At 29.6% G+C, this 23,613-nt stretch overlaps 1 protein-coding gene across 3 annotated transcripts in view; it reads right to left on the minus strand.

Moving 5' to 3' along the window:
• LOC129972865 (calcitonin gene-related peptide type 1 receptor-like) overlaps positions 1-23,613 on the minus strand; it is a 275,995-nt gene that overhangs the window by 60,148 nt on the left and 192,234 nt on the right. For all 3 annotated transcript variants that reach the window (XM_056087165.1, XM_056087164.1, XM_056087166.1), the window contains exons 8-10: positions 22,238-22,388; positions 15,679-15,739; positions 4,946-5,012 (exon numbers count right to left, since the gene is read on the minus strand). In XM_056087165.1, coding sequence (XP_055943140.1) covers positions 4,946-5,012; positions 15,679-15,739; positions 22,238-22,388 — 279 coding nt within the window. The remainder of the gene's footprint in view (positions 1-4,945; positions 5,013-15,678; positions 15,740-22,237; positions 22,389-23,613) is intronic.

Genomic DNA, 23,613 nt, shown 5'->3' on the forward strand with positions numbered 1-23,613 from the left:
AAATTAATAAAACTTTCAATTAATTAAAAATTTACTAAAATTTTGTCTTTTTGTTTCACACTTTGAACTACTCTACCACAATTTTTTTTAATTCCTCTTTCATTTTAATATGGGTTTTGATAAGGCTTCTTTTAGTCCTTTTTTAGTGATAGAATTATGCTTATAAATACGCCAATTGATTCAAAGAGGTCTACCTGCTTTATAATTTAGCATGTATGAAAGTCAATTTTACAATATTATATATACATAGAATAAATATTAACTTTTTTGGAGAAAATTAATAATAGCTGGCTTTTAAAATTCGACAGGTTAAATTTCTTTTTTTAGCAAATATTTATTATATATATTTTTCAGATGATAAGAAGATTTCTTATATTATAATATTTTGTTTAAAAGTAGCTTTTACGTTTAAAAAAATGAAAATGTAAGGATTTTTATGCTCGAGTAACTTCGGGTACATCAACTAGGATAAAAAAAAAGCAAGAATTGATAGAAAGCAACTATTTTTTGAATTTAATTTTTCTCTAATTAAATTACAAATGCATATCCCTCTAGGGAAGTAAAATAATAATAATAATAAAAAAAACTTCATGGAATTAAATCAACAACAACGAATGAAACTTTTCATAAAATTAAGTTCTTGTAAATGTCTGCGTGAAATAATAAATAGATATATACTTCTAAAGAATTAAAAAAAAACTCGGAAAATGGATAAAACTTAAATAATAACATTCGGATTAGAGATATTCTGGATTCCGCCAAGAGCTATCCATTTGAAGAATACAACTATTTTTGAACTTAATTTTTTTCTGATTAAATTACAAATTCATATCTCACTTTGGAAATAAAATAATATAAAGCCTTTATCGAATGTAAACAACAAAAACAATTGTAGATTTTCTTAAAAATTCTTATTTTTTATAAAGTTGTTAAGTTTTTGCTAATGCTTACGCGAAATAATAAACAGAATATACTTCTAAAGCTAAAAAAAATAACTCGAAAATTGTATGAAACCTTTAATATTATTCGGAACAGAAACATTCTGAATTCCAGCAAGAGCTCACATTTTGCTCAAAATGGTAGTAAACTGAATGGATTCTCCCTTTTTTTTTTTTTTTTTTTTTTTAGTTCTGTTGGCGTCCAACAAAACAAAGATAACACCTGCTCCATCCACAGACAAAAAGAAAAAGGTTCAGTGAATGGAACATTTGGTGAATAAAAAGAAAAAGAACGAAACATAAAAGTAAAAGATTGACACCAAGGTGAATTTATTCTCTATTAAGAAACTATAAGACTTAGTTTTCTCTTTTCTCTTAGAGCTAACGTTCCAATGGAAAATTGTCAATTTCCTTTTGTTGAGAGGATTGAATATTTATAATCGCTTTTATTTCGTTTCTTTGATAACTGAAGATATAATTTAACTTTCTCTCTCGCTTCTTAATCCATTATTATTTCAAAATATTGCATATTTACTTGTTTTAAAACCACCCCTTATTAGTGTTCAGTTTCATAAAATATTTCGGATATAAATTTGATTTAATATTTGTAAGAAGGTATGAGGAAATATATCAAAAGCTGAAGAACAACAAATATTTTTAAAACACAGTTTCATAATCAAACTTAAAGGGAGGAAGCATTTTTTTAAGGAAAAATATGGAAAAAGTAAAATATGGAAAAAAAGAAATTAAATACACGATTTTCTTAAGTGGTTGAGGTTATATGGTTTGAACATGTGAAATTAGAAAGAATTCAAGAATTAAAATAAAATATAGTGAATAAAAATAGACTCTGCTTGTAGTGATCATAAACATAACGATCAATGGTTAAACTTAATGATAAAAATAGAATGATCGTATTTCTCTAGCGATGAGCGAATTTCCGGTATCAAAATACACCGAAATTCAGCCGGTTCTAGTAATCAACAATTCATTTGTAGTGATCAATTTCGATGTCCTGATGGTTACACATGAAGGTTTATTAGGTTCAATCAAGAAAGGGATTTGAATTCATTAAAAAGTTGACATGTCCGATGAGAGGTTCTTGTCAACGTTGACATAAATGGGGAAACAGTTACAGAAGGATCAATTAGCCATGCACATATGATTCGAAAATGTAACAGCATACAGCATGCGTATAGTGACAATGAAGAAAAGCCAGAGGGGAAATCATCATCAGCTCACGAAACTCTGCAGGCCCTTAAGAAAATCAGTTCTGATTTTGGTGAATTTGTTCACATGAAAGGTCTATCCAACGAACATTTGATAGTCCAATAGTCTCGCTAACATTTAAGGAAGTCAAAAAATTGAATATGTGTGAATAGTTTACAACCATGTACATTGTACCGATTTTTTTGTTTGTTTCTAATGAAAAAGAATGGTGTTGTATCTGCTTTTTCTTTTGTTCTTGCATGCGTATAACATTGTATTATTTTTTAAACAATTTGGACATACTGATCATTCGGATGTCGTGATCATTTTGGCTTGGACCAAAAGTAATCACTACAAGTGTTCAGTGTATTATTACCAGACAAAAAAATTAATAACTTTCCTTATATAGTTTTTAAAAATATTATTAGCATGATTAAAATTTGAATTTACTTTAAATTTCCATCAATTCCATTTATTCCATCAAAATTTGGAAAATTGTTTATAGCTCTTCCATAATTTATTCAGTTCATTAAAATTGTGCCAAGTAAACAATGCTGGCAAAATTTCGTATCGTCATAAGGCTACTACGATTTCCCTTTTATTATAAGGTAACCATATTGTCACATAGAATTATGCACAGTCAAATTAGAGAAAGAAAAAAAAAATTTTATTTACTCGATGCGAGCAAAAAGCATTTAGATAATTTAACTGCCATCAGCTTGATAGCAGCTCTTTATATAAAACTTAGGAATTGATTATTCAAATTACTTTAATCTGCATACATAATGAATTGAAATTTACATACATTTAATTTACATACATCGGAAATAAAACATAAATAACACAAATAACCAAAACTCTACGCTCAGGCTCGAACCACTGACCTGACAATCGGTAATCAAAGACATTTCAACTAAGCCACTACAGCAAGAGCAGATTTCATTAAAATGTGACAATATATCAAAATTTCCACCACTGAGGGTACACTTCAGATTTGATAATGAGTAGCCTTCGGCATTGTGGTTAGTTCACGTCATCCCAGGGGCTACAGGAATTGCATGGGTTCTACACTCCGCATTGAAAACAAGGCATACTTCCCACTGTAAGGGTTGCACCCTGGCCGCTGATCGTACTTAGGACTCAACCTTAGTTCCCATCAATGCCCGGTGGCCCGATCATGCAAATTTTATCCGTGTGTCTCGAGGCGAGTTGGAGCAGTCATTATGTGTTGTATCAAAATTCCATACTATATGATAATTTAATACTTTGTTGAATTTGATTTTCTTAATATTATCTGCTTCTTTTTATAGCTCTTAGAATCACTGTACGTAAAACGGTAGTCTATTTCCACTGAATAAGGGTTAAATTTTCACTCTTTCGTAAATAAAATACTTAAAAAGAAAACCGTGTTTGAAATAGAACAACCACGTCATCAGCAATGCTCCCAACTGCGGATTTGCCCTACGCCATCACTTCTATAGGCAAGCTTAACAGAAACGGACGACGGAGATGAATTGTCTCTCTCTGTCTTCAGATCTCTATAGTGTTACGAATCTGTAATGTTGCTTCTCATCACGGTTAGTTCCATCTAGGAAGGGTCATTTTACGATCAGCTTGAATGCTGATCGGGTACCGAATCACCGACCCCCGGGCTTGGCAAGAAAATTGGCGACCATTTGGCGACGAATTTAGAGAAAAAATGAATTATACTAGAATCTTTACGAATTTTTTGCGATAGGACCAAAAAGAGTCGAGTTATGCTTAATTGTTTTAGAACCTCCTCTGCTCTGCTGGGGAAACTATAACAGGCCGGCAATCCAAGCCGAAGACAGTCATATATTGAGTCAACAACGAATTAGTTAGATCAGTCCAGAGCAGCACACGCGTTGAGTGAAGCTCGTGTAACTAGTAGATTCAGAATCGGTACCGTGGGACGAGTTTGGGAGACAAGTATTGAATCATCAATAATCATCAAGTCACTGTGAGTAGCTAATAGTATAGTAATGAGTCGGCAATTGGGTGCAGCTAAAGCAAAAAGACAGTAGAGAATAATAGGCGTTTGGAAACATCTTAGTGAATAGCTATAGATTCAATCCTTCTCATACTGAGTTCTATCTGGCCACTTTTGTGTGTTGTGGTTGTATACTACGACAACCATGTCTGCTGTGTATTGCTTATGTATGTCTCGGCTGTGTTTTGTTGTCTGTATATTCGTGGCTTTGCGTTAATAAACGGCATTATTTGTTATTAAGACCTGATCACTTTTTTGCACCACACACGAACCCGTCGCCGTGTTCAACGTCAATTTAACGTCGTCGAATTTTTTGCTCGTAACAGTAGTTTTACCCATGCCATCCCAAAAGGGACTGGAAGTCACATTCGGTCTTTGATAACTACTAACTTTAATTTTTCTCTTTATTTTACGTGAAAAAAGTATCATACACTTCTTTAAATCTTGTGGATAAATCATATTTTTGAATTACTCGTTGCAGTCATCATGTACAAACATGGATTACTCTCGCCAAAGGCAAAATCGAAAGCGTATATTGAAGATAAACACTCTGTGAGATATACTTCAAAACTATAACGGACTTTAACCGCCATATAGTGCCATTTAAATAAATGAAACTTCTCAAATTGAAATCGCATATACGAGATCATGGGCTCCTGGAGTGGTAAAGGCTCGTCTCATATACGGTGCCATAAGCCATGAAGGAAGAATCGCATGATCACGTATACGTTAATCATGAACGGGTTAAGAAGAAAATGTAACAAAATAATGAAAAATAATATCTTACAAAGAGACTCAGGAGATTCAAACTATTGGCCACCCATTCGTATGGTTTCACTGGAACAGCCCAACACCTGTTGAAAGAAAACAAAAATAGTCAATTATATTCATGGTTGTCCAATAGCTAATTTCTAAACAGAAACATACATATAATACCAGTTAGTAAAAATCATTTAAAGGATGAAAATAATTATATTTAACGTTGTTTAAATCAATTAAATTAATTGCTCAAAAAGTTACAAAATTTTAATTTTTTCGCAGTCCCCACAATTTTATCAATCATAAAAAATAATAGTAAAATATTCTTGACATTGCAACATTTTAAAACAAAAGAAATCCCATTCTTCTACGACTGAAATTCATCGAGTTATGAAATGCTTAAAACCACTATATCAGACAAATTTTACAGATAAATTTGAGGTCTCGAGTGGGATTTTAAGAGATCGTTTTCACATTGAAATTATATAACATTGTGTTACTTTTTCGAATTATTCCTACTCTTAATTAACATGTAATTAGACTATGACGTTATATTCGAGGATCACACATGTTATACATCAAAATACTCGCCATGACATTTTGTATCCTAATCTGTAAATATTAGACGCTGTATACGTTGTGATACCCTGTAGTATTAAAAGTTAAAAACCGAACATTTCAAAAATGCATATATTTGACTCAAACAATATAAAATATAATTCTTTCCGACATTTAAGGCATTTTTTTTCCAACTGGAACTATAGGTCTCTCTCTAAAGATTTTTAGAAAGTACCTATTGAGCAAAGACAAGAGCAGATACTATATATTTTAGAGAGTAGGTCACGAAATATTTTTAGCTCAACCAAACAGATTTGGAACCGCTGTATGATAATATAAAGGGATTTTTTATCAACTCACATTGTTATAATATTGCATATAATGCCAAACCATAACGTTTTTCATAGTGAATAAAATGCTTTTGAGAAATAGATTTTCAAAATTGTGAGATCATATTTTCTTACAATTGCCTTCTCTGCTAAGAATTCATTTAGAATATTAACCATAACTTTAACATAAGAACAATGGAAAATATACTAATGCGTCTGTTATTCAAATTTTATTTTCCACTGCTTTGAAAAAAGATAGCGTTCCACTCCTTTGTCTACATCATTTGGATTTTAGAGTCTATGTATGCATACATAGAAGTTGGATGTTTAAAGAAATGAAAAAGAATTAGTACAGTGTTGAATATTTATGAAAGACACTTTTTGAAAGCTGTTTTTAGAATCAGAGTTTTCTTGCATGCTTTTCGGGTACAACATAAATGCCATTACATAAACGACTACAAAATAAATTCTATCTATTTTTATTTGGAAAGAAAACATTGGGAAACCATTTTTAGGAAACTCGCAACTTAATTTATTCATAATCTTAAACAAATATGATATAATATTTTTTCTGAAAATATAATTTACGATAATCCATTATTGTTTCTAAAATTTTTTTAGGAATGTTGTCATGTATTATAATGAAAAAAGAAATTCTGTTGAGAGCTATATTGACAATCAAGGTAATATAATATTGCAAAGTATAGCATTTTAGTGTTACCATCATTAACTAGTTAAATATCTAAATAAATCACAGAAGCAACATAAAATTTAGGTCCTCTTGTTAAGCTACCAAATTACAATCACCTTTTTTACTTGTCAAAAACAATTATGAATAAAATTACAAGTTACCAAAAATACAATTTGTATATAAAAATCAAATGGAAATATTTTATAAAAATGTAGGAGCTGAAGAATGTATAACTATATTTTCTGCAAAATCTAGAGTCGCCATTCATTAATAGTAATAACAAAACAAAAAGATATTTCAGAAGTTTAAATGACCTTAGTAATAATTTTTCTGAAATGAAACAAGAATATAGTCATGCATTATTCCCTGAAATGATAATCTAAAGCTTATTACAGTGGTAGCATCGCAGTCTAATCCAGTGGTTTCGTGTGTTAGAATAGGGATTACAAGGAATCGGTGAATATATCTGAAAATGCGGTGACTCACTTCCAGGCCTTAAGTCACTAAATCTTTTTTACGATTATGTGTGAATTTACAACTTTCATTAAGATATATATTGTCATTCCTTCTTTTTTTAGTTAGAGTTGATGGATATCTTATAAGCCTAGATAAAGAAAATTTTTGTTCTTTCATTTATTTCTTATGTTTTTAACGAAAAAAAAGTCTTAATACACAAGAAAAAGCTACTTTCTAAATGAAAAAGCCAGATATTTTAATCGTGAATTGAAATATTATTGTTAGTATATATCACCGAAAAATATTATCATCTTGATGAAAACTATTATTGTTTTAAAAATAAAAATCATATCTATTTTTTCTACGTGAATATTCTCTAAGAACTTCGATTTCTGTTGCAATAAATCTATATAAATAAAATTGCCATGCTAATGTATTTAATATAAGATCTCCAACATGCTTTAAAACAATTACCATGCATTAAAAAAAATCAGATTTTACTTTGGCAAAAAAAGATGTTTTGATAATTTTAGTTATATTCGAGATCAGTTGTAGTGGAAATATAAAGTTGAATGAGGTAAGTTTCAAAAATTAGTCCGATCCGCTATTTTCACAAAACCTGGACTAATTTTAGTCTCGATTTTAAAACAATATTTATGTGCTAATTTAATTTTATAGTAGTGTTCGTTCATTATTTTAAGTTACTGGCATAGAGTAAAATGTTTAGGATTTTAGTAGTAGGTAGGATTTAAAGTGTTTAGGATAGCGTCAAGGGTTTAAAGTGTGTAGGATGATTTCTCGATTCGTTTTCTGAAAAAAAGAAAAAAAAAAAAACAATTGATATTTTTATTTTCGAAAAAATAGTTCAGCAAACATTGATATTTAGTTATTTAAACACATGTATTGATGTTCTATTATAACTAAAAATATTTTATGTTTAAGCGAAAGGCTTATTCTGCATGAAGTATTAGTTAATCTTAGTTCCAATTCTATTAAATTACTAACGTTTCATTTATTTTTCTCATAAGGTAATGCGTTTATTTCAATAAAATAAGAGAAAACAATCAGCTTTTTAAATTGATAATCTTATAAAACCTATGCATGTTAATCAATATTTTATAGATAATTAGAAAAAAGTGTCATATCGCGTATTATACATGTCTGTGTAATTTATAACTTTTTATTTCAAAATATAGTTGTTTCTGAGGCAATTGAACTCATCTTTTCATGAGAATTTATACACCTTTTAATTTACTAGGAAAAATTTAAACAAGAGATAAGAAATTTTCATATTGGAAAAAAAATATTTTAGGGAATTAACATATTTAGTCTCAAATATGGAACATATTTAGTCGCATATTTTTTCAAAATTTTAAAACAATAATATTTTCAACAGTATTCCGAAAACTATTGCCTTCTCATTAATTTTGTACATTATCGGCATATAATTCTTTTCACCTTTCAAAAATACATTTTACTCAAATTAGGTTTAAGAATGTAAAACATGTCTTTTAGTTGAATAAAAGATAAATGAAGTACTTTTAGAGTGAAAGCGTTTAAGTAAAAAGTTAAAAATGTTTAATAATACGAATAACCATTAGTAAATAAATCAAAAAATTGAACAATGGTTACTGAATACATTATTTCACTTCAAGAGTCAAGCATATATAGTTTCTTTTGCTTATGCATAATTTATTACGTTTTCTGAAGTACATATAATGTATAATCGATCTGGGAAGATTCTTTCTGCCTTTCAACAAAGTAACTAGTTTTCCCAAAATAATTAGCAGTGCAGTTCGCTGTAATTTGTAGAGTAATTTCATCAGCTTCATTGTCAGGATGTCAGAAAAATGAATATTTTAACCACGAACAGAATTAGCTAATTTTAAGATTCACATGGAGGTTTCATTTTTCTTACAGATATTTCGAGTTTATTAAATTATTGAATAACAATATTGGAAAATATTTTTAATAAGGCACGTGACAAGAGAAATAAATTTGAAAGGGATAGTTGAAGCATGTTTATTCAAAATTATTGTAAAAGAGGTTTGAAATAAGCTACGAATGTTTATGTAAAATACATGTTTTGAGGAATTTATTATACATTTGTTAACATGGAATTCCACTAACCCCATTCTTTTAAACTCACTAATTAAATGCTTGTACTTAAGTGAATCTTTTATACCTTTGTTTTATAAGCATGTCTTACTTACACAAAATCACCAACAATAGCGTTATAATATCTACATAACGTTGATCGATATTTAGAATGTCGAACAATACCGTGGAGATATCATTTAATATTTTGTGGTAATAGGCAATAGTGCTATCGCTGGAATTTTATAAAATTCGGTTTTTAAAAAACGAAATAAAATGAAAAGAAAAATCCTCACTCCTGCATTAAAAATAGAATAGTAATAATAATACAATCTAAAGAAATAAAGCGCGAGCAGTTTTCTTGATTTTTCTAAAGTGGGTCCTTTTTAGATTTTGCCAATACATTTTTCAACTCCTTAATTTTATTTAACTTTTTCTTCAAGCCATCACATTTTGGTACACATGCATTTAAATAATATCAAAAAAAAGGATAGGAAATAAGCACAGAAATGTTATTTTTTCAAATGTGATAGTATAATGGTGCGTTGTTTCAAACGCGCAAGTGCACTAAAAATAGCGCCATTTGTAGTGATAAAGGGTTAATTATAAATAATTCAGAGTTATGATACCGAAAAGTGGGCATGTGCCTTTGTCCCCTAATAAAAACATTTTTTAATAATTAAAAGTAAATGCAAATTATCTTTTATGCGTGTATATCAGTATTTTTAAGCGCAATAAATTTAAGTGATTTTAAAGAAACTACTGTGGTATTATAGTGCCCACTTATTTGGAAGAAACATTTTTATTCACTGGATATATATTTTAAAAATTTATTTGGGTATTTACTTATATTTATGACCCCAGGATTTATTCACCAATTTCAGTCTGCATCGGGATCCCCAAGCTTCATCATACATAATGCAACCATTTTGGTGATATATCTTTGTTGTTTAGCGATTAAAAAACGATGAGTTAAAAAGTAAACAAATTACTTTACTTTCAAGTTATAATTACATATATGTAAATAATTTAAGCGCGTTTTATGGAGAAAAAAAAACATTTTACAACTAATTTGATGACAACCAAAGTGATCTATAAATGAGGTTAGTTATAAAGCCATCATAACAAAGAATGTTAGCTGTTCAGCAAAACTTTTATTATAGGTTAATGCCGTTGCGGTTGGATAAATTTTGTTCTCCTTTAATCTATTTGCGCTTCTAATGAAACAGCAGCTTGTTAATTAATGTCACAGAACTACAACCCCTTGGAATTGCATAGGAGACTTGCATTTTCTTTTACAAGCTTATTTCTTTTCACTAGCAATTCGAAGTTCAATGAAAATGAAAAAAATAATGAAGGAAGAAAATGAATCAACATATAGAGGATGTATAGAATAGATATCAGAAACCATCTTACTTATCCCACTTCACATATTAATCCAGTAGAATTGATATGAAAGGCTTCAAAGTATGGAAAAAATAGAAATAATTTAATTGCTTTAAGTTATTGAACTGGCCATCTAACGCAGGTCTCTAAGTTCGCACCTGAATAAGCTACTGGATAAGGGGTGAAAGGGAGGGAGGGGGGTGGAAGTTGAAAGATTGGTTATATGCCTATAGAAAGAAAATATTGAATTGCGAAAAACATTTAAATTAAAATTTATAAATATTATATTAACCCTATTATATAAATTACCGAGTATATGATAGCTTAATTAAGTCAAGATCAAACTTTTAAAATAATTAAAACATCGAAAAATTTAATTTTTCTTGTAATTTCAGCGGAAAAATTTGGGAATTCTATTTAAATGTACGTTTCATAGAAGTAAATAACCGGCAAACGTTCGGCTTATTTTTGAAAAAAAAAATATTTTTTGCCCAAAACATACAGGGTCATTGAAAAATGCATATAAGTCCTTTTTGTCATCAGTAAGAATTCGATGACCGAAAAAAAATGAGCAGTTTCAAAAATGATGTTTTAAGATTTCAAATGGTATCGTAATGATCGATTTTCAACTGAAAAAAACGTAGTTATAATTAAATTTGAAAAAAAAAAGTTGCCTTATATTCACTGGCTCTGAAAAAAATATTATATAACAGTATTCAAGGCACTCAGATTATCCGGAAACGTGGTTAGGCTTAATAATTGTGAAAAAAGGTTGAATTTTGAGAATTTTTATTAACAGATACACCATTATGATAGTAATTGAAATTATAGAGCCTGATTTTTTTTTTGGATATTAATTATTTCAAACCGAAATCTAATTGATAGAAATGCATTTATAGAAAATGTTTGAAAAAGCTATTTTTTCCCAACAAAATCGATTTAAAAAACAAAATGCAGATATCAATCAGGAATTTTTAAAATTTGTTTCTTTCTATCTATGTATTACGTATTTAAATCGAATAATAAAAATCGTTAATTATTATCGTTATAAAGAGATGTTATTGTAACCGTCAAGAAACTCGAACTCAGGATTTTGACAAATCTTCACCTTTAGACGTCCATAAAAGGGAGAAAGATTTTCTTTTTGTCAATTTATGACTATCCATTAGGAGGGAACGAAATTGACGGTTTTCTTTTTTAGATTTTAGTTTAGTAATATTATGGAAAAGCTGCCTTTTAGGTTCAAAAGCAATTTGAAAAGCAAAAGAACCTGAAATTTGTAAAAAACATTGAAAAAAAGGGAAATTTTTAAAAAGGGCCTTTAAAAATGTCTTCTGTTTTAGTTTGGTAATAGTGGAGAAAAGTTAGCTTTTAGGTTCAAAACGAATTTTTTAAAAATTCGGGCCGCAATACGCCAATATCTCAAGGTATCTCAAAGAGCTTAAAGTTTGTAAAAAAATTGGAAAATTATAAGCATTAATAAAATATTTTTATGAATTTTTTTGTTTATATATTGTAACAAAAGATTATTTTAAATACATATATAAGCATTACAATAGGAAAAACATATTAATTACAAAGTACAATTATGAAAAAAATTGTCAAATTTTGCGTTTCTTACTTCTGTATCCTTTTAATATTAAACATGTCACAGCTGCAAAGTATTTGTTTCTACTTCATTACCACATTAAACTGTTTTTTTTAATAAAATTTTGGCATATTCACACGTGAGTCAATTTTTGCCTCTTATGTATCCTTTTCTTGCGATTGAACCACAGACATTTTGAGTCGATCCGGCCACCCGTTTCACAGCTCTTTCCACTGATTGCATGTGACAAGGAAGCCGGGAAAGTCGATAACCATGTTCCCTATACTATTTGGGTTAGTTTCAGATGCATTCTCTGTAAAGTCTTTGAGAAAGTCACTGGAAACATATTTTAGCAAGAGGGGGGGGGGTAGTTACGTCATTTTCAAATCATGAAATATAATCCTTTGAATCAAGTTTAAACTTCTGGAATCTGTCTTACTGTACTTGCTTTTAAAACCTGTCGTAAATCAAGTTCTCTTTAATTTTATTTTCATTACTTAGCTTGGACAAAAAGATACTTTCTGAAGCAGCAAAGTCCTTTGAATTACCTGGTCTATACCACTCTTGAGATTGTCAAAGAGAGATAGAAAATGAGATCAGATTAAAAAGATATTTGGAACCATAAGTACATGAAGCGTTTAACTCAACATCACAAGCACCTGGTAGTTTCATCTCTTCTTGTCTATTTGATGTATCTTGTTGGTTTGCCTGTTTTTGAAAAGAAAACTGTTGTTCTTCAGCGTTGTCATTCTCGCCATTAATCGTTTCTGATGAAATAAATATTTTTTGTCCGTTCTTGATTAAATGTAGCTATTCTCGGTAGTTTTTTACTTTCTATTCCTTTTTTTTTCTTCCTCAAAGCGCCTTGGAAGTAATATTAATATTACCTATAACCGTTTTCCTGTAGAGCGTGGATCGTTTAGAACCTTTTATTCCATTATTGGCACTTTTTTTTCTTTTATACAAGTCAGCAATATCAGATAAACGTCTAGATAATTCTCTAAATTCTATGATTTTGGATCCAGACTTATCTGAGGATTTTCTGCTTTCAGACTTTAATAAATTCTTGTATTTAGCATGATAAGCTTTTATCATTTTTGAAATTGTTTTGCTAGAAGCAACGGGAATATAAGCTCGTGACCATATTTGTTCTATTATCGGAACTAAAGTGTCACATATTTCGCTTATAGAAGGATCCCTCTCTGAAGCAATTAATAAGTTATGTCTAGTATAACAGTAGTACTAGATTTGTAAATAGTGAGTTCAACTTCAAACAAATCACTCAATTTCCCAAAAATAGAACACTCCGATATTTGTCTTGTCTTCACTAATTTAGATTGAGTATTTTTTACTCACAGCAAAGCACAAAATCGCACAAACTAATAGATCAGTTACGTTAATCAGTTACATAATAGACAGAGCGGAGACGCCAACTCAACTGTCTCAGCAAAGCTACTGATTTAAAACCAGCTCTGTCCTTTCACCGGACGCAGACAAATCGTTACCTTATCTCAATAACAACAGCTCCGGGGACGACTCAGTACCATGTCAGAGCAATAGTAAAACTGTTTTTATACTTTTATTCATAATACAACGCCTATTTAAAGTTTTTTATTTCCTAATCAAGGCTCGCAAAAATCCTTAAAAGTTGCGAAAAGTGTGTTTTTATGAAACTTTAATGCCCTTGCAGCACCTCAAGATGTACTCTAATATTTTTATAATTTTTATTTTTCTTATCTATACTAAAATTCAACTTTTCCGCGTTATTACAAATTAAAAAGCTGATTGTTTCGTAAAAAACGTTAAAATGAAGCAAAAATTTCAATTTTATGAAAGTTTACCGTTTTAGCGGCACCTCAAGACCTACACCAATATTTTTCGTATTTATAATTTATTTTATCTACACCAAAATGCGGCTACTTTTCCGCGCTATTACAAATTAAAAATTGATTTTTTCGTTCCACCTCATTGTCCATTTATCTTAGAACGAGGTAATTCAAAATCGCTCTGAGCTAAACAGATGAAATGTAGTATATGAGACTTGCACCAAATTTGAAGATTTTCAACAAATTTTTGAACGAAAACTATCGAGTAGAAATACGTCTGTCCGAATACAAGATAAGTACAAAAGAACAGTTCGTTTTTTTGTTAACAAGATAACTACAAAAAAAGCTAGATGAATTAAATTTAGATAATAAATTTAGCTTCAAAATTCAAGATCTGGGTCAAATTTAGAGGCAAATCCCTCAAAGACCGTCGGTCGGTCTAAAATTACATGTTTTTATATGTAATAATTCAAAATCTCAGTAATTTAAATAAATTAAATTTTAAGTGATCATATGACTACAATTGTAGTTCTGTGTCTAATTTTAGCATCAATCCATAGAGAAAAAGTCCAAAGTACATTCTTGTGCATTAACTAAACTAGCATTTGACGAGCCATTTCATGACTATCGTTCACCAATGGCATGCGATGAATAACACAAAAGAACTGCCTTTCTTTACTATACTACGAAGCATAATACTCTCATGTACGGATCTATGAAAATACATTTCTGAGCACTCAAGGCGTTTACGGTCCTGATCCACAATATTTTGAGCTAGTGGAGAAGGGGGCTATCACTTTTATTAAGTAGTATGCGAGAAAGATTCGGTGGAACTACCCCTAATTTAATTATTTTCTCTCAAATTAATAGCTATTTTTTATTTTCACGCCGAAGACAGGTGTTTCAACTTTCATCACTCACTTCCTCTAATTCGCCATCGGATAACATATCCGGGTGTAAATTTAAAAAGTCTGTTTTGGATAGCAAACTCAGTAACATAAACCAATAAAATTGCAGGTTAATTTTTTCCATATAAAAATACTATTCGATTGGCCCAATTAAGTGGCAAGTCAGAAGATGTAAAGCCATATTACCCTTTCAGCTCTGCGGCGCCAAGTTTAGGAATTTCCTCACTTTGAAGGCACGCAGACTGGGGCACCCTTTTTTTCCACCGAAACTAATTTCGATTTTTTTCCCATTGTATTTTTCTGAATCGTAATTTTTTGGGGGTTCGCTTTAGTGATGTCCACAGGGAAGCAAATTATTAGCAAACATTTTATTTTCTAAAAAAGCGGTAAAAATAAAAAGATGTCGATAATTTGTTGAGTATAAATAACCATAATTACACCTGTTCGATTGTTTAGAAATAAAGTTTCTCTATTGCAAAAATTCTAGAAATATTTTTACAGATTTCTAGTTTCTGAAATGACGAACCGCCATTGAACAGAACATTGCCAGTGTACTTTGAGAATATGGCTATCGATATAACGGAAAAAATATTTCAATTTTTTTTAGAAATATTTTTACAAATTTCTAGTTTCTGAAATTACGAACCGCCATTGAACAGAGAATTGCTGATATACTCTGAGAATATGGCTATTGATGTAACGGAAAAAAAGTGCTGAAGTGTTAAAAAGTCCGTTGATTTGTCCAACTATCTTACACCTATACTTTTTAAATCACACAAACTAAAATTAAAGCAAATCTATAATATTATCATATCTTGGATTAACTGTCAATTACATACAAACGACATTATATCCCGATAATAGAATGCATTAGCTAAGTAGAAAAATAGGAAAAGCTGTACTAAAGAATTAAAATACTTACTGTTCGTCAGCAAAGTACCACCTCAAGAGAGCAACGGTTCCAACGGGAAATATGGGAAAAACTGAAAAAAAAATATAAATGCTTCATGAAGTAATAGAAATGGAATATAAAATATTGCATACTATAATTTCATAAATGGCATAATAAGATTGCAAAATAATAGTAAATTAATAATGCAAAAGTTCTTTAAACTAAGTAAAACATACGATTATTTAATGGCACCTGTTTGAATACACCGAGAATATCATAAAATGTAATGACCCAAAATAATTTTACTTAACATAAAAATTCATAAAAGTCTTTTTTTTTTAAACATGAGAATTTCCAATCAGAAAAAAACTCCTACATTAATGTTAATTATGAATAATCTCACACTTTAGGATTTAATTCGAGAAAAGAATATATAATTTAAGAAAACTCTGATTGCTCAATAAAACTTAAACTGAAAGATCATGTTTTTTGCTCGAAATGAAGTATTTTTTATGCTGTTTTTATATTCTAAAGGACTTCGCAGCTCGTTTAACTTAAAAGAAAAAAAGCGGCTAAAATGTATTGCTTTATAAATTTCATTAAATATCCAATATTTATTTAACAATTTATTAACTCACCGGGAGAGTTATTGCAATTGAATTTGCATTGTAATACAAGAAGAAATTATAATGAATTTTAAGAACTATTATTTCCATGCTTTTTAAAATATTGTTTTTAACTTCTCTCTTGAATTTGATTTTGTTTTAAGCAAAAAATAATAAGGAACTCTGCAACGCTGATGAATTTGTTACACAATAAAATAAGTTCTGAGGTAGAAAAACACATTACATATTGAAGCAACTACGAAAGAATAAATATAATTTATTATTAAATAAGAAGCATTTCAAATTTTTAAAATACATTTATATTTAAAATAAAAATTGATGGTTGCAAGAGAAGGTATTTCCTTTTACAATTAACAGCTTAGCTTTTCATATTAATTTTGTTGATAATCTCACCACCCCACTTTATGCTCTTTCAATGATATTCCTTTCGACATATTCAATAGAATTATTTTTATGATGAAAATGCAATGACGCTTACACCATCTATTAAGAATTAGTTCATGCTTTCATATGCATGTTGTCCTAGATTCAGTGTATTTACTTTAATAGTCAATACTGCCTGAATTCATATTCATTCTCAAAAGAACCCCTGTGTGTTTTTAAACTTCAATGGCTTTCTAACGAATTTTTAAAAAAAAACAGAGTTCCCATTAAAAAAATATTCCGAATTTCAGCAATGAATGTTTCCATCAGTGGTGATATTATTACCGATATCACTTTTAAAATTTCGCTTTATGGAATTTATTTAATGCACATTAATTTAGGAGACATTCATGTAAAACAGAAAAGAAAATCCAATAAATTTTTGAAAAATTCTTGTTTTTTGTAGGATTTTTTTAATGCAGCTAGATTTGTCTCAAACAATATTAAATTTATAACAGATAATTTTTTTTTATCACGAAAACTATTTTTTAAAAGATAGTGTAAATTTACAAAAATACTAAAAACACTTTGTTGATTTTTCACCATTAGTTGGAGTGCAGTGAAACACCAACATCGGAAGCGTGGACTTTAGAATATAAAAGTACAGCACTAAACACGTCAAATATGCAGAAGTAGCTTTTCAAGTTTTCTCGCTTACATAAAAGTATTTCCCCAAACCATAAAACTGCGAACTTTGGGCAAAGGTTTTGAAAATACTGCGATTGATATTGTTGAGTTAAGTAGAATAGTAATTTAAGCCGAATACTGCGTTTTAGTCGTTTTTTTAGGCCTACTGAAATTAAAATATAATTCATGGTTTTTGGCACAAATTTTAGTAATGAACTTGCATACCAAATTTCATTTATTTAAATCGTTGAAATTTAGAACGAAAGCGTTTAAATATATGCGAAAGTACAAGCCGACGGATAATTAATCCATTGACTAATTTACTTCAAAATTCGATAAGAATCCAGAATTTAAATGTTAAAAAATGCGACCAAATTTCATTTATCCAAGTCTTTGCATTTTTCAATCATCAATTGTGCCGGCGTCCTGGCATAGGGGTAGCGCGTGTTCCCCGTGATCTGGGCGTCCTGGGTTCGAGTCCCGGTTTGGGCATGATTGTTCTTCATCGGTTCCATCTGTGAGATGTGTGAATGCCCCCACCCCCTGTAAAAAGGGAATGCGCAAGCGAATGTGATGCGTGAGTAGCAAAATCGTACTCTTGGCCCTAGTTGACGCTACTAAAAACAAGAAACGTTCCCTTTCGGCTTAAAATCGCTGAATTCGAAATCAGCGGGGCATGTCCATGGAAAAAAACAATCATCAATTGTTTTCCTACCAACATGCGACACAACCGGCAAAACCATCAATAATTTAGATGCTAAATCTAATTTTGATTTAAGTTCGAAGGATTGCCAATTTGAGACGCAATACCAAAGAAAAAACAAGTCATATAAAATAAATTTACTCGTACATTCTGTATATAAAAAAAAAAGAATTTATTTTTACTTGAGAGTTTTTATTTTCTTCCCTCAAGAAAACCGTTATTATTATATTTACTATTTAACTGGTGCGTATCCAAATAGTTGCCCTAAAAGTTTAGTCCATTCGGTATAGTTACAAAAATAACCGAAAAACATTACATTTTGAAACATTCTTTACTTTCTCGAATCCGAAGTATAGCAATCGTTAAAAAATACGAATTCGAGATTTTGACAAGTCTCTACGATTTAGACTTCCCTTCGTAAAACACATTTCTGAAAAATGTCCATCTGTCTGTCTGTGATAAAGATAACCCAAAAACATTTTTCTCTAGACGGATGAATTTTGGTATGTAAACTTAATATCAGATTTGTATATTTCTATCAAATGATGAGCAAAAACCGAGGAAGTCTGTTCTTCCGGTTGTTCGAATTTAAACTAACACAATGACTGCAAAACGAAGAAAGATAGATGGATTAAATTCGGCACACAGATTTAACATCTATAACGTAGACATTTATCAAATTTTGAGCCATATCCAACAACTGATTGACTGTCTGTCGGTCTGTACTTCAAAAACAGAAAAGCGATACTTCAAAAACGCAATGATTTAAATATATGAAATTCGGTTTGTGATTTTGTAACTACAACTGTAGCTCTCAGTAAAATTTTCGTTTCAATCTGTAGAGAAACATTGTTTAACATAGAAATTCAATTTTCGTATACTATTACCCGGTATCGTATACTATTAATCGCCAAGGAATTTGCCAAGGATGACACGATAGATTCAGTAAAAATGCGAAATTCACGCCAAAAGATAGTATTTCATTATTATTGAACGCCAGTGCCCGGCAAGATGTTCTCTGAGATAACAGCTTTATTATAGAGCTTGCGAGAAAGTTTTGGGGAGACAGCAATCCCCCCTGGTTATATTACATTATTCTAGTATGAATATTTTGAAGTACAGTGCTTACTTTTTAATTATTTCTCAACAAGACAAGAACAGTGAAACTGCGCAAACTTTATATTTAAATAGAAAAGAAAATTTTGCCTTCGAATTTTCATGGGAGTTCCATTTATTTCACCATAATCTATTCTCCCCTGTCTATATTTCTCTTTGTCGATAGTCGTAGGCGTGTAATAATACATTTCATCTTTCCTCTTAGATAATATAAGTTCCAAGAAAGTGGATATTTATTTTTTATATGACCTCAGGTTACAATTAATTATCTCTCTTTATCCTGAATCTAAAGAGAAACGTTGGAGAAAGATATTTATAAAAAATGACAGAATTTCAATAAATGTCTCCTGTTCTTGCGTTGAATTTCATCATTAATTGAACATAATCTTCTATAACAAAATTTAATGACATGTTTTAAACATATACTTCATTGTTGATTTTTGAAATTTATAAATAGATCAATTTGTAACCACTGAATGCAAAGAAATGAGATAATATATATATATATTATTAATTACATACAAAATAAATTGCTTTAAGGAAAATGCTAAAATTTGGATTTTGGAACACATTATGTGGCAGTAGATTTGGATATTTCAAAATCGATTTATTGAAGTAAAAAAAAGGAATAAAATTAAACGGAGGAAAATAGAATTTGAAATGCTAATTATCTACTAGCTCTCTTAATTTTATTTTCATTTTAAACAATCATTACTCAACAATTACTTATGCATAAATGCTTATTACGGTTATAAAAGTTAGTACCTATTTAAAGACAAACTTGCCAAGCTTAAATGAAAAAATATTTAGTTATACAAATATTTCATCCTTACGAAATATTTAGATATACAAATCTCAAAATTCTGATACCGTTGCACTGAGCTGCATATTATAAATATATATGCATTTATTAAATTTTAATTTATTTTAGTGCGCAAATGAAAGACCTCCTTCAAATGATCTGCAGATTTTCTTAACAGTGTAAAAAGATATTGCAAGCTAGAGCAGTTGCTGATCAATTTACAATTGATTGTTTTTTGCGAGTGTTAATTTTTTATTCGAATGACCTACTCGCTAACATTGTATTAACAATAGCTCAACTTTTCTGAGTTTGGAATCGTCGTTTTGAGTTATTTTCTAAATTAACGTATTTTTGTACTTATTGAAACTTTAAATTATTTAAAGTTATATTGGAATTTCTGAATATTAAATCAAAACACTGTCAAGTATCAATTTCGAATTTGAGTTTTGAGAAAAATACTATACATTTATACAGGATTAAAATTCGTCAAGATCAAACTAAAAATAATTTGGTAATAATAATAATTAATTTTGAAACTTCACTCATAATATTAGTAAAATATAAACTGTAATAAAATATATACTGTTAACAAAAAGTTCGAAATTTTTATATCTCTATACTAACCACACATTAAACCTTGTAATTTTATTAACATTCATTTCAGTCGAACACTAACTCCTCATTAGAAAAAAAAAACTTTTGTTATACATTGGGAAAGATTATTTTCAGTAACAAATCAAGAACGTTTTCAATTTTTTTTAATTATCTGACTGTTTGATGAAGTTATTCCATGGCACTTTAATTTTTAATCTTTATTCCATATTTTAAAAAGTAAAAACCTACGATGTACAATTGCATCCCAATTTTATACAAGCATCAATCTCAAGAGAAGATTTGGTTTTAATAGTCCTTTTATGTGTTATTCTATTTTAGAAATTTGTGTTTTATTGACTAGCGATTCCCAAATAATATTATATAAAGAAACTTGCGATTACTAAAGCGCATATATTTACTGGTATTGTGATATCCCAAGAATATCCCAACATAAGGAAATTCAAAAGTTTGATGTTTAGTTACAAAATAAAATTGTAAATGATTCAATGGGACGTTGTGCAGATAACTCACCTTGTTTGTTCCCCACAAAAATATTAATGTAATATGTATCTCTTAAAATGTCTGAACGTAAATTTGGCAATTACTGGAAAAACTGCTGTGGGACATTTATTTATTCAGGACGAGATTATAGATGATGTTCTAAGTTATGATTTTATAGTCTGGCAATAGGGTTTTCTTCATTTTATTCACTTCTTTAATGCAATTTTCAAAAGAATTTCTCATCCATTGGTTACCAAGTTCGATTTTTGAAACACAATTGAGAAGGCTGCTCCCCTGTCCATGCCTACGCTAACCTCAGTCCATAGGTTGGAAACGGCTAGTTTAAAATACATAACATAACGCTATCCTGTACCTCGATGTCTATATCACTAAGTTATCTAACCAGCTGAATGAGAATAAGATGAAAGGAAGAAAAAAATAAAGGAAAAAATGTTAAAAGAAAGAAAATAGACAATAAACCATTCAGGGATCTCCAGAGAGAATCCCATCGGTGTTAAACCCTACATGACAGTATTCAATTTTTGGTGAAATAATAACTAAATGGAGTGGACAAAACTTAAACAAATGATGACTATGGGTTGAACTAACAGGGAAATAAGATTACTAACTGAAAAAAATGATAAATTACATTGTGAACATCTGTATGGCATGGATAAACATATAAACAAATATTGTAGATCCGCCTGGAATCCTGTCTAACAAATCTATAACGTCCGCCTGGATCCTGTGTTTTGATCTACTTCGTGAGAACTGCACTTTTGAGCATTTTTGAATGAATAATTTAATTGATATTGACAAGCGTCATTTTGGTCTCAGTTATTGTGTAGTATTGAAGAGGTTTTGTTATTTATGAAAGCATATCCCCAACTTTTTTGTGTGCATTTTTTACATTTATATATATATAAACACGTCTGTAATTTTTAATTTGAATATCTAGTTAATCGGTCTCAAAATATCACTTTAGGAAGCTAAAAAGTTTGAGAATCGCTATTTCTTAGGAATGAAACATTACAAAAAAAACTCTCGTGAATTATTATTTAACACTATAAATGCAGCCAATTATAACTGCAGTTAAATGTATAAATAAATGTAACAATTTTATTTGCTTTGACATGCATAGCTACTCAATAACATATCATCATTGACTAGAAAAAAATATTATATAAGTATACTTACTCCATCCAATAAAATAAAACATGTACAAAGACTTCTGCTCTGCAAATGCTGCTGCTATAAGCTTATGCAGATAAAAGCCCTCACAAAACATCCACATGTAGGTACACATTCTTGAATATTTCGTAAGAATGTAAAGCAGTCTGCAGCCAATCTATAATGAAAAAAATCATTTTGTCAGTTAAAGATACCAGAAAATTCTGAAGTGTATTCATTCTAAACTGTATGCCTGGTTCAAAATTAATTTTTAAATAAAAAAAATAATTCAGCATCTATTAATAATTTTTTAAAGATACTTTAAAAACAGAGTATAAGTGATGCGAATATATTCATTTTAGTCATTTTATATAAAACATATGATTATAATTATAAAGATAATTTAGTATCTTTTTAATAAATTTATAATTTTTCCCCATTTCTTGTCAACTAGAAGCTTTTTTAGTAACTTTTAAGATTCATCACGAAGGAAATTGTTACAGGTTTTGGATAACAATGCTTCGACATTAACTCGGTTGGACAAGCCTTATAAAATGTAATAAGAGACCGCGCATAGTGTTTCAGCACATCCCAAATAATTTAATGGCATAAAATCGAAATACATTTTTATAATTATACTACGACCTGCAGTTTATGGTATTTGAAACATTTGTCATGTTAAATAGTTTGTCAATACTGAAAGGTTCCAAATGCCAGTTCAACGGAGCTACGGCGGATGTCCGAGAAGCCTAGATGACTGTAAAATTTTATTGATTTGGTGTCAGTAATTGAATACCCGAGATGATTTTATTCGTTAGACACGCTCAGCTATATGCGTTTGGGGAACAGAGAATTTTTTGAGGACTCTGAAAAGACACCACAGCATACATTTGCTTAATAGTCATCAGTTAAGTAGATTTAATGATGACAGCTAATGAGATTCAAGATAGAATATTTGATTTCTAATGAACAAAAAAAAATACATATAGTTTAGCGATAGTTTAATTATACTGTAAAAAGAAATTTTATATTAATTATTGCTTCAAAAAGAATTTGTATTAACAGCGAACTAATTGTTTAAAACATATAATATTGCTCACACTTCATTGTTTGAAAAAAATAAATGTTTCAGAATTTGTGCACTAAAATATAAATTTTGATAAAGAAAAGGAAAATTTTTATTACCTTTGAAATTAACACAGCTTTAAATTTAAGTAATTTGGAAAGCTTCTCTAAATTAACTTAAGAGCAAATATTTGAGCATCTTTATAAAAACTTGATATCATTCAAGATAATTTTGAAACTTATTTGGTGCATAACTTTTAAGTCCTTGAAAATTTTAACCAACTTCACTTCTGAAGTTTTACTGATTTCCCAGTATGCAAATATTTGTTTAATGTTTT

The sequence above is a fragment of the Argiope bruennichi genome, chromosome 6 (genome assembly GCF_947563725.1).
Source record: "Argiope bruennichi chromosome 6, qqArgBrue1.1, whole genome shotgun sequence".
Taxonomy (NCBI): Eukaryota; Metazoa; Arthropoda; class Arachnida; order Araneae; family Araneidae; genus Argiope; species Argiope bruennichi.